Below are 13,364 nucleotides of genomic sequence, written 5' to 3' on the forward strand. Positions count from 1 at the left end.
GTATTTCAAGCGCACTTCAATTATACATTGGCCTAAGAGATAGGTGTAAGGCCCAACGTCATCAGGAGCATATTCATTTAAGCATATTGTATGTTGGTGAAGTTGCAGTTCAATTTCGCAATTATATTTTGATGCATGCCGATAATATTTCAGAGTTGAAGTGCAGGGTTTGATCTATTTGGGGTGATAGGTTAAAAAAAATGTGCTAGGGGACAGTGGGTTTGGCAGCATTATTGACTCTTCTTTTGAATGCAAATCATCAGGGTTTGAAGACTCATCTGACGTCAGGAAGGAAGACCATAATATATCTTTAGCACCACCACCTTGTCAACAGCGCCACATTATGTGAGACAGTATCAAGTCAGGAACTAGTTCGCATTTCATTTTGGGGAGCACCATTGGACTATACACATCAGAACCATAGCAAGAGGATTGTTTTTTAGATTTACAGAAGGAGTCGCCCGGAAACTATGTCGACTTGAATGTCACTTTTGTAACTTTTTTTTCTCAAATCATGTATGTGGGATACCTCTTGGATAAAGAAGGCAGCATGTATCACCAAGGACCTGTAAGACGATCGGGAATCAACATCCCACCACAGAACTTTGTTTCCACGCCACAATATTCCGACTTTACTGGATACCATCATGTGCCAAACATGGATACTCATACACAGTCTTCGGGGGCTTGGGGAGCTCCTTATGTCGCACCGAGGGAGGACTGGGGCGCCTATAGTCTGGGGCCTCCTAACACTATTCCTACGCCCATGAACAACTCCTCGCCGGGACAAGTTTCCTATTGCTCACCTGAATACAATCCCATGCACGCGCCAGGGTCAGCGGTATTGCAACCACCTACAGATAATATTTCTGTTGCTCAACTTTCCCCGGATAGAGAAAGGCGCAATTCTTCTTACCAGTGGATGAACAAAACGGTACAATCATCATCTACGGGTGAGAAAGGTCACAAGCAACTATATTGTGTCACGACACGCATGCCACTGTTAAAATTATTCGTGCAATGAGCACAGCCTCAACTCATGTCAAACTACATCTTCATATTTACCTATGAAGAGCCGGACATTTTATGTTTTCTCTTGCATGGAAATGCATAATTGTGCCGGTTCATAAACTTGTGCAACAGGTAGTATTTAGAGAACGGATACAATATAAACATTAATTGCATAATTTAAGTGATAAATCTCACTATAAAAACGAATAACCTCATGCATAACACGTAATGTGTACATTTGGGTACATTTTAGGTGATATTCGTAACGAATTGCTAACAATGGCTAATTCTCCTTTAATTTGTAACTGTTCCTGGTCTCCGAACGAATAATTTAATCAAAATTTTAAATGAGATGTCACCATAATTACACAGTTGAATGTGAAATGTATGGAAATTGATAATTCAGTTTGGTGTTAGGCTTATTTTGAAACATGTAAGATACAACTTCAAGGCACTAAATTGGAAATTGCACCAGACTCAAAACAGAAGATAAAAAAGGAAAAGTATAGGCACTCGATCGAACGTATGAAATTAATTATGGACAATGCAACTGTAAGCCTCCCATCGCGATAATGGTCTGATAAAGTATGATATCAATTACAACATCTTAGTTATTTTCTGATACAGGCCTATAGCCTTGTGGAGGAAACGATGAACGTGTCAAGAAAGGGCGCCAGGTGCTTCTTGTAATGCTAATTTCTCTACTCCCGTCGACTAGATGCGAGGTCTACTTTTCTTGCTACATTGTCTCTGGTTTTGAGGGTTATCCGTCAAATTCAGGCGGCGACCCCTTTCAACACCACGTTTTACTTTGATATGCACCAAAGTGTCTTCCTCGTCTCCCATTCTTCGAGAGTTATATTGCCGGAAAGGGTGGCGTTTTTCACAGCAAATAAATGTATTTGACAAATATATACAAAGCTTTATAACTGGGCAATAAACCACAACATTACTTAATGTGTAAAAAAAAATAGAATTGTAGACTATATTTATCAATTAAGTCATAATAACGTATGAGCCTCAATTAACTCGTAAATTTAGTTTTATAGCCTATTAACTTGTCAAATCACCCCCACCCACATTTAAATATTCAGAAAATACCATCTTATAGCCTAAGTGTATTTTTCTTGTTAGGCAAGCCCATCCAATGTGTTATTAAGTGTTTAATTCTAGGAGGCTATCTCTGGCCCTGTAAAATTTACCAAGCATGTCCTAGGCTATAACTATGAATATCAAAATGTTTCAATGTTGTTCTAAACGACTAATATTATTTTCTACCTGCAAAGGTGCTGACGTGTTTATGGTTTATCAACAAGAGCGACCTGATCCAAGCCAGAGAGATGTCTGCCTTGTAACTCCTTTATGTGTCGTGTGTTGCCTCTTAACACATCAATGGAGTTTAGGTAAAATCTCTGAGACTCTTTGTTCTGCAGTTTGTTCAAAAAGTGACATCAAAAGAAGATCAGTGGCTCGATTAGCATAGCTACCAACAAAGCAACACAATCTAGATTAACACGATAGCAACCACTTCAGTTGAAAGCGCCTAAAGACGTGTCATACACATTTAGAGAGTTATTAGATAAACGAAGTATCAAGTTTAATAGGCGTTTTGATAATTAGCCTGTTGATTATCCTACCTCTCTAGTATTACTTGCTATAAATAGTAAAAAATGACAAGGTGAATTTAAAACAATAATTAACTTTAGAGTTGAAATAGGCTATTGCCCCTGTATTCATCAATCATTTGAATGCCATGAAATTGCATCGTTGCTTTGCATCATTTTCGTTGTTCAGTGTGACGGCTATTTAAAAAGTAGGCACACGAAGCATAGCCTGTTGAATTCTCTGAATTTCTCACAATTTCAGGCAAAACAAGAACGAAGGAGAAATACAGAGTGGTTTACACCGATCACCAGAGACTGGAGCTGGAGAAGGAGTTCCATTTTAATCGTTACATCACTATCCGAAGAAAGTCCGAACTTGCGGGGAATCTTGGCCTTTCAGAACGACAGGTAAACCAATTAATTGATTGAGCATTAGGGCCCTAGACTTGACAAATCAAATGATAAATCAAATATAAAACGAATAACAATTTTGACAAGTTTTTCCTTTTACATTTACAGGTGAAGATCTGGTTTCAAAATCGCAGAGCCAAGGAGAGGAAATTAATCAAAAAGAAAATGGGGTCTGATGGCAGTGGAGGATCAGTGCACAGTGACCCGGGTTCAGTGAGTCCTCTGCCGGTACCAGGCTCACTCAGTCCGTCGGATATTCACGGCTCTCTCTACCCACCCCCCGGAATGAACAACTTGCCATCTATTAGGAACATACAGCAAGTTACTGTCACTCAGTAGAATCGAATTTAGACCATCCAACACAACTGAGCACTCCAACACGCTGAAAGGACCGTTCCTCAAGACTTGGATTCCAATGGATTATTCAAACGTCCTGAAGAACATGTTGTGGATTAGGAGATTTCGAGAAACAAGATGATTTATAACTGCAACAAAATGCTGGAGGCTCTTGAAATATTGTTTTTATAGAATAGTTCTAATAATAATTCCAAAAAACCCATTCAAAAATCAACATATGGTTCAGACATGTAATGCTTAAATTGTTTGTTTGTGTCTGAGTTATTGAGATATAAATGTACTTTTCTGTAGACTATGTAATGAAGTGTATAAGTGTTTGTAAATAAAATAAAAAAGCAGGTACATTTTATTTGAAATTGATCTGGAATGAAAAGGGATATCATTAAATTGGAGCTTTTATAATGGCTTGACAAACTATGCATTTTCTGCTCCAATTTGATTGCAAAGCACACTTTCATAACGTTTTTCTACAGGGACAAGTAAATCAGGTTTTAAGTGAGATACGGGTGGAACGTTTGTTTGATGTTCAAAATGTAAATAAAATGTGTTTTAACGTTACCTTTTTCTACTTATTTCATTGACTGGAAAAGGATAGCTCACTTTTGCAAAAATAACCAGAATGAGTGTGCATACTGTTTTCAAACAGACTTCATTGTTTATAGTTTTACCTACTCTTATTATTTGATACCTATAACCGCAAACAACATTAGATCAGTTTATCAACCTTCTATGTCGTTTCCAAACTATTAGGATGAGATTCTGTCAGCCCAGCATGTGCCAAAGGCAACATTTGCTTGTTGATGTGTAACATTAAATCGGAAGATATTGTCCAATAAATTGCACCAGAAAAAGTGCAATTGGCCCAAGCAACTTAATTTAGCCAAAGCAATATACATGCAACTTAGACAGTTACTTTTTGTAAAGGACTCTAGTGTCAAGTTTTAGATTTTTGTAGACTAGACCTACTATGCTCGTCCAAGTACAGCAACTGACAACTGTCAAACTGTCTTCTCAATTCATGTTGACCTTTGAGCCATTATGATGTAATATAGACTCTACCCACTGGGCACAGACGTCAGTTCTAGGTCTATTCCACGTTAGTTCAACATCATTTTATTGAAATGACAGGGAAACAACGTTGATTCAACCAGTGTGTTTTGGGTGTCTGGTATATGGGCTGGGCTGGGATGCATAGTGTAGTATGGATAGATTACAATCATGAACCTGTAAAAAGGTTACCCAAGACTGTCATTAAACATTAACATCCTCATAACATAGGCCTATTCCAAAAACTTGCAAGACATCTGTATAGAAGTGCTGCACAACCTCAACAAACCTGTTGGACAGAGGTCAATTTACTTGTCCACAAAGACAAAACCAGTATTTTACCGGATACTGTCTATGCATTATGGTTTTTCTTCAGAAAACACAACACCTTTATAAATTGGTAAGAAGGTGTTGGAGACACTTTAGCCTAGGCCAAAATGCAAAATGAGAATTTGTATGAACTAATTGTGGACTATTGTTGTATGGCACATGGATGATGACTTGTATGCCCTAATTCTTCATAGAATATGGGCAAATTAACCCTCAATAAGATGATAAATATGTAGGTTACATGGGTAATAATAGGTTTCCATGAAATGCTATAAACAAGTGAGTGTGTAGCCTACAGTTATAGTTGTGCAATTATTAGCTAGTTTGGGAAGCCTATTTGATCGTATTCTTCCAAATAATAATCTTATGTGATATGACATGATATCCCTCACTTTTGCACACAGATTTACAGAACTCCAACTGAGTGCTTCCGAGGATGTTTGTGGTCGTGTGATGCTTCGTTCAAACAACGAGGAACTGGGATTTCGGAAATCTCCGACTTCAATGCGTTCATGACTACTGGGAACTCGGGGAAAAAATGAGCTTCGACTGGGAAAAAGTGTTTTAAACGGTCATCCAACTCTGAATTCCAAGTCGGAAAGTCGGAGCTCTATAAAGATGCCCGAGTTTCCGAATTGGAATTCAGAGTTGGATGACCGTTCATGATTTGAACTAGTCCTCCCCCACCCCCCGAGCTCCTAGTTGTCTTGAAGGCACCTTGCATATCTTGTTGACGTCATGCTGGCAGTTAAGAAGACGTCATGAGCGTCTTACTACCCAACATGGCGGACTTTGATACAATCTATGAGTTGGACGAGGAAGATGAACGTGTAGTGAGTGAAGAACACCTTGTTAGATATTGCTCAGAACCTGTGATTATGCGAGGGGCTGGGCACATCACCGTGTAAGCAATTCAAAGCTACTGTTAACGCTGCCATTATAATCCGCTGCTAGCTAACGCTAGCCTGCTAACAACAATGCCTGCTGTGAAATACAACTTACTAGCTAACTTACTAGCTAGGCCGTGGCAATAAGAGTCAGTTAGCTGTCTGGTCCTATCGTAGGACGTAACGTTAACTGTTACATTTGCCTTAATTGACGAGGCTAGGGTTATCTATTGCGTACCTGCTATTCCGGCTTTATAGTTTACTAGCTAGTTCGCTACCTAACGTTACGTACACTGGGTTTCTGCAAATTAGCCTGAAATGAGAAAGCATCTGCTTTAACAAAAATGACAAGCCAGCAAACGAACATTAATTGCACAACATTCAATAAGTAGCTATAGCTAACCACTGTAGTGAATACTTTGCCAGCAGCTGGCTTATTCAAATGGTGGTGAATCAAGCATATTATTTCCAACAAGCTTGCTAGATACCATCCATAGCCTAAATAGTTCCCTGCTTACCAGCAATGGACACAACACCTATTACCTTGCCAAATGATGACATAATAGTTACGTATACTTCCTCTAGTGTCCACAACTGCATTATGCATATGATGTATCCTTGTCATCCTATAGAATTGTCTCGACGGGGGAAGCTATTCACATAATAGAAACAAATTACAGGTCATTCAGGATATTAATTTGTTTATTTCTGCTGTCTGTAGACTATGTAAAGTTTTAGTCACAAGGTCTACATTTTATAGGTATTTATTTGTTGAGAGTACGAAGTGTCTAATTCCATCCCCATAAAAAAAGCATTTCTAGGTTTCCTTTGTGACACCCCACGGCCATAGTCATAGTACTTTATACATGTTCAATGGAAAGTTTTTCATTTCTTTACCATTTTGTATTTCTCTTTTTGACAGGTTTGGATTGAGCAACAAATTTGACACTGAGTTTCCCTCAGTTCTCACGGGAAAGGTACAGTAGCCAAATTCATTAGTGTCTTCGTCTTGTGCTAGGCTTTCCAACTTATTTAAACTGGGCTGTGAATCAAGCAATTTAAGCTATTATGGTGGCTCTATTGTTCTATTTCCCCTTTGACAAATCAGACCATTCCTGAATTACCTCTTTCAAGTCTCTTGAGTGGCTTCTATCTGATGCTGATGCATTTCAAGCAACACACCACTGTGCGTCCAAAGCTGAAGTGAAACTCTGTCAATGAGTAAGCTGTCTTTGGAGCCCAGTTGGTCGGGGGCCCAGTGTTCGGGAGGACACAGCTCCAGGTGATAAAATAATGAAATAAAGACTGTGCCATACACAAGAAAGGGCAGCTTCCTGGGTCGGACACTGCAACACAAAAAGGCTGAAGGGGTAAGAGCAGGCTGAGGGAAGTGCAGGGCAATAAAATGTCCCTCCAGTATTGTGACGTGATGGAAGAGGTCACAATTATGATGATTGAAGGGTGCAGATCAGTAGGCCCTTATTCTAAGGCCTTTCGCTCTTTGCAAAGAGACCTTTGCATCCTGTCATAAAATATTACGACCCTGGTTTTATGGCGTACAGACCCAGAGAGGAATGAGCATCCATTCATGTTGTTTGGACGGCCGCTGCCACAGGCACTAAGCTTATCTCACCCTTTAGTTCCTCTCTGCCGTGAATAGACGAGCTTGGTTAGCAAGTTACAGCCGTACTAGTGAGAGATCTCATCTGATCTCTGGAAAGCATCTCCAAATATCTAGGCTACCTGTTTGTTTTCTAAGGCTCTTTGATTCTACAGACCACAGACCACAGTACAGGTTTTTCTTGAAACAATTGGTGCCATTTTTCACTTCAGTCAGTACATTAGACTAGAGAAAAGGAATGGTTGCCATTCTCCAACTTTCCCTTTGGGTTTCTTTTTGCTTACTGCTTCAGATGAAAACTATTTTAAGCACAAAATAATTGAAAATGAAGAATTTGATTTGTCTCCGAGAGAGAATGACCAATAATAAAATTAAAAGCTATATAAATTACAACCACATTCTTTCCTCTGTCTGACTCTTCCTGGCCATTTCATCCTCCCTTCTTCTCCCCCTTCTTTTCCAGGTGGCTCCAGAGGAGTTTAAAACCAGCATCAGCAGAGTGAACACTTGCTTGAAGAAGACGTTGCCTGTCAATGGGAAGTGGCTTCTTTGCGGCTGCCTGTGCTGTTGCTGTACGGTGGGCTTCAGTCTGTGGCCCGTTATATGCCTCAACAAGAGAGTAAGTCTCAGTCTGCCCTCGCGTGATGTCTGCTGCACAGTCCTACTCTCTCTCTACATCAGCACATCCACTTATTACTCATGGACTAGTTTAGCAATCAGCCGTATTGGTCTTAAGCAGGCAACCTGTGTGGAATTAGGGTTTGTGTGTAGAAATGACACATCGCACCGCTGAAGGGTACGTCACTGAAAGGTGGTGCCCCAACCCAGTGTTATTGACAACAAAGTGGAAATTACAAGCTGGTAGAAGTTCAGTCTATGAACAGCTCTTTGTCATAATACTGAGGTTGTTGTCAATTGTAAAAGAGTGTGAAGTTGAGGTTAATACTAGAAGATATTGCATGTGCTCCTTTCCCAACAGGCGAGAAGATCTATTCAGAAGTTGTTAGAATGGGAAAACAACCAGTTATATCACAAGGTAAGAACAAATTGCATATTAGCACCTGTCTGAAAGACCAAGTTATGTCAGTTGTGAAGGGTTGAGTGATGTTAAAGTAGCAGGTTTCTGATGGATAATGGTCTTTAACTCATTATGTCAACTTTAACCCTTAAAACGAATTTCCCTCAAAGCTATTTTCATCTGACATAGTGGACAGAGGCTGACCAGACCTAAAGGTCAGCAGTAAAAGGCATGTTAATTTAGTTTTGTCACGGAACAATGAGTGACAGCTAGTAACTGAGCAGAAGAATGAAGGAAGCTCTTCAGGGTGTCTGGCCACTACCTGACCCCAGCCAGACATGGTTTGAAGCGATCCTAAATTCCCCTCACACTCAGATTTGCTAACCAGACGGGATGTGGGTGTGTGCGTGTGCGCACAGTGTTGTCTGTCCTCACTTTCACCTCTTCTCTTTAGCTGGGCCTGCACTGGAAGCTCAGCAAAAGGAAATGTGAAAGCAGCAATATGATGGAATACGTGAGTGTAACACATTTATGCTCCCTTAAAACAGAATATGATTCTTGCCAACTTATTGAGTATTACAAACTCAAATCGCAACAGAGTCAAAATATATGGGCATGATTGTATTATAGAACAGTGCCCACTGGAAATATTCAATGCTGAAAGAAGTGTTAAATGAAATGAACTTTCCCCTCCACAGGTAATTCTTATAGAATTCTTACCCAAATATCCTATATTCCGACCAGACTGAGCTGAGGAGGCTGTTGGGAGACCTGCAGTGTGGCCCTTGACTCCTATCCTTAGTGCCTTGTATAAATGTTGGAATGAGGGTCTGCACCTGTGTCTCGGTGTCCCTTACATCTCCCGGTACCTTGTACATTAGAAATTGCAACACTGTCACTTTGCTTTAGAGCAGATTTTGCACATTTCCTGATGAAGTAGAACAATGCTCTCTTTGTTGCACACTAATACTTTGCTTTTGTTACATATATGACAACAAGTGATTGAAAAAAGAATACTGTTGAAAAGTGCATTTAGCCCAAAGAGCTATCATCAATTGAGTCCATGTATCATATCATTATTGATTTGGAAAAACATGTGACACCTCCTGGAGCAGGGGTGTCAAACGTACGACCGGTGGGCCGGAGCATTTTCAATCCGTTGGTGGTTTGAGTAAAACAAAAAATTGTTGTAATTATAATATTTGGACATTTGAAATGAGGAAAAACAAATGGAAACTGTAGTAAAGATAAGACCTACATTTATAGTCTCTTCACTCTGTCCAGCTTTCTAGCAGTTATCGAAACGAAAGCTAGACAGTCCGGGAGCATTGAAACAATTTTCTGCCGATTTTGATGGCGAGGAAATATAATACATTTTAAGTGCGACCCTCCCGATCTCGGTGAAGACCGAATGTGGCCCGCGGGGCAAAATTAATTTGACACCACTTATCCTAGAGCATCCTTGCCTTATGTAAAACAAACCATTTTATTTATAAGACAGGAGGAGACAAATATTTTGTAGCTCAGCAAGTTCAAATGGTGGTTATTTTCCTCATCAATTTGTCTCTGTGACAAAAAGTAGATGGGATGCTTGAATTTTCCAAACATACGGTGTAAGTTCGCATCATGGAAATGACCCTTTTTACAGGGAACTTTAAAAAAATAAACAACCTGTAAATATGTTAGTATAAACTGTAGGCCTACAGTGGTATGCTGTTTACATTGTTATTTAGATATTTGATTTGTTTTGCCAAGATAATGCTATACCATAGTTTTGTTTATGAAAGATGTCTCTTTCCAGTTTATATGGACCTGTTTACTTAGTAAGCCATATCATTTACAATGTATGTGATACCAGAGGTAGGATTGAAAATTGCACTTGAGCTTATCAAAATGTCAGGATTTCAGAGAATGATTTCAAACTGAGGTTTTTAATCATTTTACAATGACACTAGTGATGCATGTTATTTGTGACTTTGCCAACTAAAAAAAAGTGTCATCCATTTCAATGTGAGATGGCTACTTGTCTTTATGATGTACTGTTGGAAACAGACTCCATCTTGGCACCTCCATGCCTCTTTTGTTTTTTTGCCAAACTTTTTATTGCAGCTTTGTCTTTGTTCCTTTTAGTTTTTATTTTCCTATACTGTGTTTTGTCTTTCTGTTAGTTGTTAAAAACCACGTGCAACCTACAGTACATTACATATTGAGATAAACGTTTCCTTTGTTATTCATTTTGTCCAGAGTTGTCTCATTCACTTGTAGCTGAGAGTTTTGCTGCATTATAGTGCCTCTGGAATGGTAGATGAACTGCAGTCAGAGAAGTGGTGTGGTTGTGAAGACTGACATCTGCTCACTTGTATTGTGGAGAGCCCTGGCCCTCTTCCCACTATTGGCCCTGTTACAGAGTACTTGTAAATGTTTTTCATGACAACTCAATCCCTATGGAAAGTTAAAATATATTGTTGATTTTGAATCTTTGAGTCTTCAAGTTTGTCCAACTGAAAACCACAAGCTGACATTAACTGTTGACATGCTTACCTTACTGCCATATGGTGAATTACTCTGCATCATCTAAGTTATACAGATCATCTTAATTTACATGTGGTAATGTACTTTGGCCAGAGCCTGCTCCTGATACCTGGCTATTTGACATGTTTAACAAGGTGTTGAATCGTTAACTTAACAAGATGGCCTGTAATTACTTGACACATTTGTAAAACTCTGGAATACAATTACCATAAATAGCTAGCACTTTCACAACATGGAACTGTGGCCCCTAAGTTTGGGGCCAAAATCAAATAGGTTGCTATATCACAACCCCCATACATTTACTGGAGTGGTGGGCTTCACTGTAATGAGTAGAGGGTTGTTTTATAGACCCCTTTGTTCTTGGATTTATTGTCCCATTGGAGTTGGGATGTGGAAAGGTCTAAAACAGGGGTACTCAACTCTTTCCCAACGAGGTCCGGAGCCTGCTGGTTCTCTGTTCTACTTGATAATTAATTGCACACACCTGGTGTCTCAGGTCTAAATCAGTCCCTGGTTAGAGGGGAACAATAAAAACATGCTGTGGAACTGGCTTCCAGGTCCAGAGTTGAGTTTGATGGGTCTTGAGGATCAAGGGAAGTTGCCTTTCTTCACTTCACCTACTGTATCAAGCACCAATCTAATGGAGTACCACACTTTGGGTTGTGTGACCTCTAGTGCCCTTTCCAAAAGCCTAACATTACCATCAGAGATCATATAGAACCAATTGGGGGGGATTTTGTTCAGGCAGTTTGTGACAATTCAGAGATATGGAGATGGGTGGCTGGTTCTCTTCCTCCGTCCTCCAGAGGGCAGATTGACACACTATGAGAGGAGATGAGGTATGAGTGTGTAGCAGTGCACCACAGGTCTAACCCTTTTGTATTCATGTCACGTCTCGGCTAAATTATCTCATTGAATCAAATCTGACCCTTAAAGCTACATTTCCAAATGTCCTGATCGCGGTATGAGAAGAAGAAACCAGGACCAATATTCCCCCGCAAACATGATTTAAATGCTTTGAAAGTATCACATATGGAGTGTTGAAGTTAATTGAGTGTACTTGCAATCACATCATTATGTAACAAATGCATCACATTACTTCTGGGAAATCTTCCCATTCTAAATCCTCTAACACGGCAACATAATGTGTTTAAATCATTTTTACTATTATGATAACACACTAGTAGGAGTAGCAACATCAACGAACAAATGGTAATTCAGGATGTTCTTAAATGGAGGCCACAGATGCTCAAATACCAGGTCATTAACCCTTTAAAAATAATTTACTAAAGTGATATGATTAATAATTTAGCTCAATGTAATTTCCCTTCGTTTAAATTGACTAACACCCAAGTGACACTGGATTTCGAGTCCTCAAATGTATGACATACTAAAAGGGTGTGAGTAGCTAATAATTGTCTTTATAGACCCCTCCCCCGACTACAGTTAGCTACTGGAGGGAGTGCTCAAGGTCCTTGTATATTTGTAATGAGTGACTTTCAAGGCGGTAACACCAATGACTTAAAAAGACAGACATACCAATAATTAAAACTATATATTAATAGCCTTATGTTTTTATTCATCTACACAATATTAAATACTTGCATTATGTTTTATCATTGAAAAACAGTTCAATATAATCAAACTTATATAAATAACTAGAACTTTTGTCATTTTAAAGTGTTCTTCATGGTTGAAAAGACAAAGGACGCAATAGCCCGAGATGTACTCTTAAGGAGCCTACCGTTGCTCCTCAGCCTTTCTAGGGAGTTTTTCCTAGCCACCGTGCTTCTACACCTGCATTGCTTGCTGTTTGGGGTTTTAGGCTGGGTTTCTGTACAGCACTTTGAGATATCAGCTGATGTACGAAGGGCTATATAAATACATTTGATTTGACATTATAGGTTATTTTCAGAGGTAGATTGGCTTTGGCAGCCAAAACTAAATCTGAACGTGACTCGATTACACACAGGTGTTCCGAGCATGCTTAGATAGCTAATTATTACATGGTCCCTCTGTATTCCGTCCGTCTTCCGTAAACAAGCACTGTAACATGGAGATGGCAGTGTGTGAACACTAACCCTATCGCTGATATTAAATTGTTCTTACGCTTTCAAAACCTGTACTGCAGGCGATGCGTGTTAATGTTCAGAATGAGCGTCAGGGCTTTTTATAACAACTCCCCCTACAGAACGCACCTTCGTCCAATGACTCTTATGTGTAATGTAACGGAACTGAGTCACGATAAAGGGCTAAGGACGCAAATGCCACAGCAATTCAATAACAACCTTTTTGAATGATTGATAGCTAAGGGAAGAACTGCTTCTACCGGCGTCTTAGTATTCTAGCACAACAGCTGTTTCTCAACATCCTCTGCAGTAAACACCCATAACGCCGTATGTTTTCATTACCACGTTGCAGTAACGATAGAAAACAAGAGGCAACAAGTAGAATCTTTTCATTGATCAATAACGATACTAAAATAACCGTTTCTAACCAACCATTTCATCCCTTATAGTTTTCACTGAGCTGAAATTGACGCCATG

The 13,364-nt window shown here is 39.5% G+C and overlaps 2 protein-coding genes across 2 annotated transcripts; both read left to right on the forward strand.

Moving 5' to 3' along the window:
- Nucleotides 1-354: 354 nt before the first annotated feature.
- LOC109904943 (homeobox protein CDX-1-like) lies at nt 355-3,941 on the forward strand. The gene is made up of 3 exons (XM_020502037.2): nt 355-953; nt 2,878-3,023; nt 3,135-3,941. Exons 1-3 carry the CDS (start codon nt 515-517, stop codon nt 3,363-3,365), a joined length of 816 nt encoding a protein of 271 aa, XP_020357626.1. The 5' UTR covers nt 355-514; the 3' UTR covers nt 3,366-3,941.
- Nucleotides 3,942-5,485: 1,544 nt separating this feature from the next.
- LOC109905152 (cysteine-rich hydrophobic domain-containing protein 1-like) lies at nt 5,486-10,762 on the forward strand. The gene is made up of 6 exons (XM_020502373.2): nt 5,486-5,664; nt 6,570-6,624; nt 7,732-7,887; nt 8,248-8,304; nt 8,741-8,800; nt 8,985-10,762. The coding sequence occupies exons 1-6, from the start codon at nt 5,522-5,524 to the stop codon at nt 9,033-9,035; spliced, it is 522 nt and encodes a 173-aa protein (XP_020357962.1). The 5' UTR covers nt 5,486-5,521; the 3' UTR covers nt 9,036-10,762.
- Nucleotides 10,763-13,364: the final 2,602 nt, after the last annotated feature.

The sequence above is a fragment of the Oncorhynchus kisutch genome, linkage group LG15 (assembly GCF_002021735.2).
Source record: "Oncorhynchus kisutch isolate 150728-3 linkage group LG15, Okis_V2, whole genome shotgun sequence".
In the NCBI taxonomy this organism is placed as follows: Eukaryota; Metazoa; Chordata; class Actinopteri; order Salmoniformes; family Salmonidae; genus Oncorhynchus; species Oncorhynchus kisutch.

Excerpts from the sequence above, each read along its gene's own strand:
- LOC109904943 (XM_020502037.2), top strand. The coding sequence starts at position 515 with ATGTATGTGGGATACCTCTTGGATAAAGAAGGCAGCATGTATCACCAA. Across the intron at positions 954-2,877 it reads GGTACAATCATCATCTACGG|GCAAAACAAGAACGAAGGAG; the intron begins GTGAGAAAGGTC and ends TCACAATTTCAG. Across the intron at positions 3,024-3,134 it reads TTGGCCTTTCAGAACGACAG|GTGAAGATCTGGTTTCAAAA; the intron begins GTAAACCAATTA and ends TTACATTTACAG.
- LOC109905152 (XM_020502373.2), top strand. The coding sequence starts at position 5,522 with ATGAGCGTCTTACTACCCAACATGGCGGACTTTGATACAATCTATGAG. Across the intron at positions 5,665-6,569 it reads GGGGCTGGGCACATCACCGT|GTTTGGATTGAGCAACAAAT; the intron begins GTAAGCAATTCA and ends TCTTTTTGACAG. Across the intron at positions 8,305-8,740 it reads ACAACCAGTTATATCACAAG|CTGGGCCTGCACTGGAAGCT; the intron begins GTAAGAACAAAT and ends TCTTCTCTTTAG.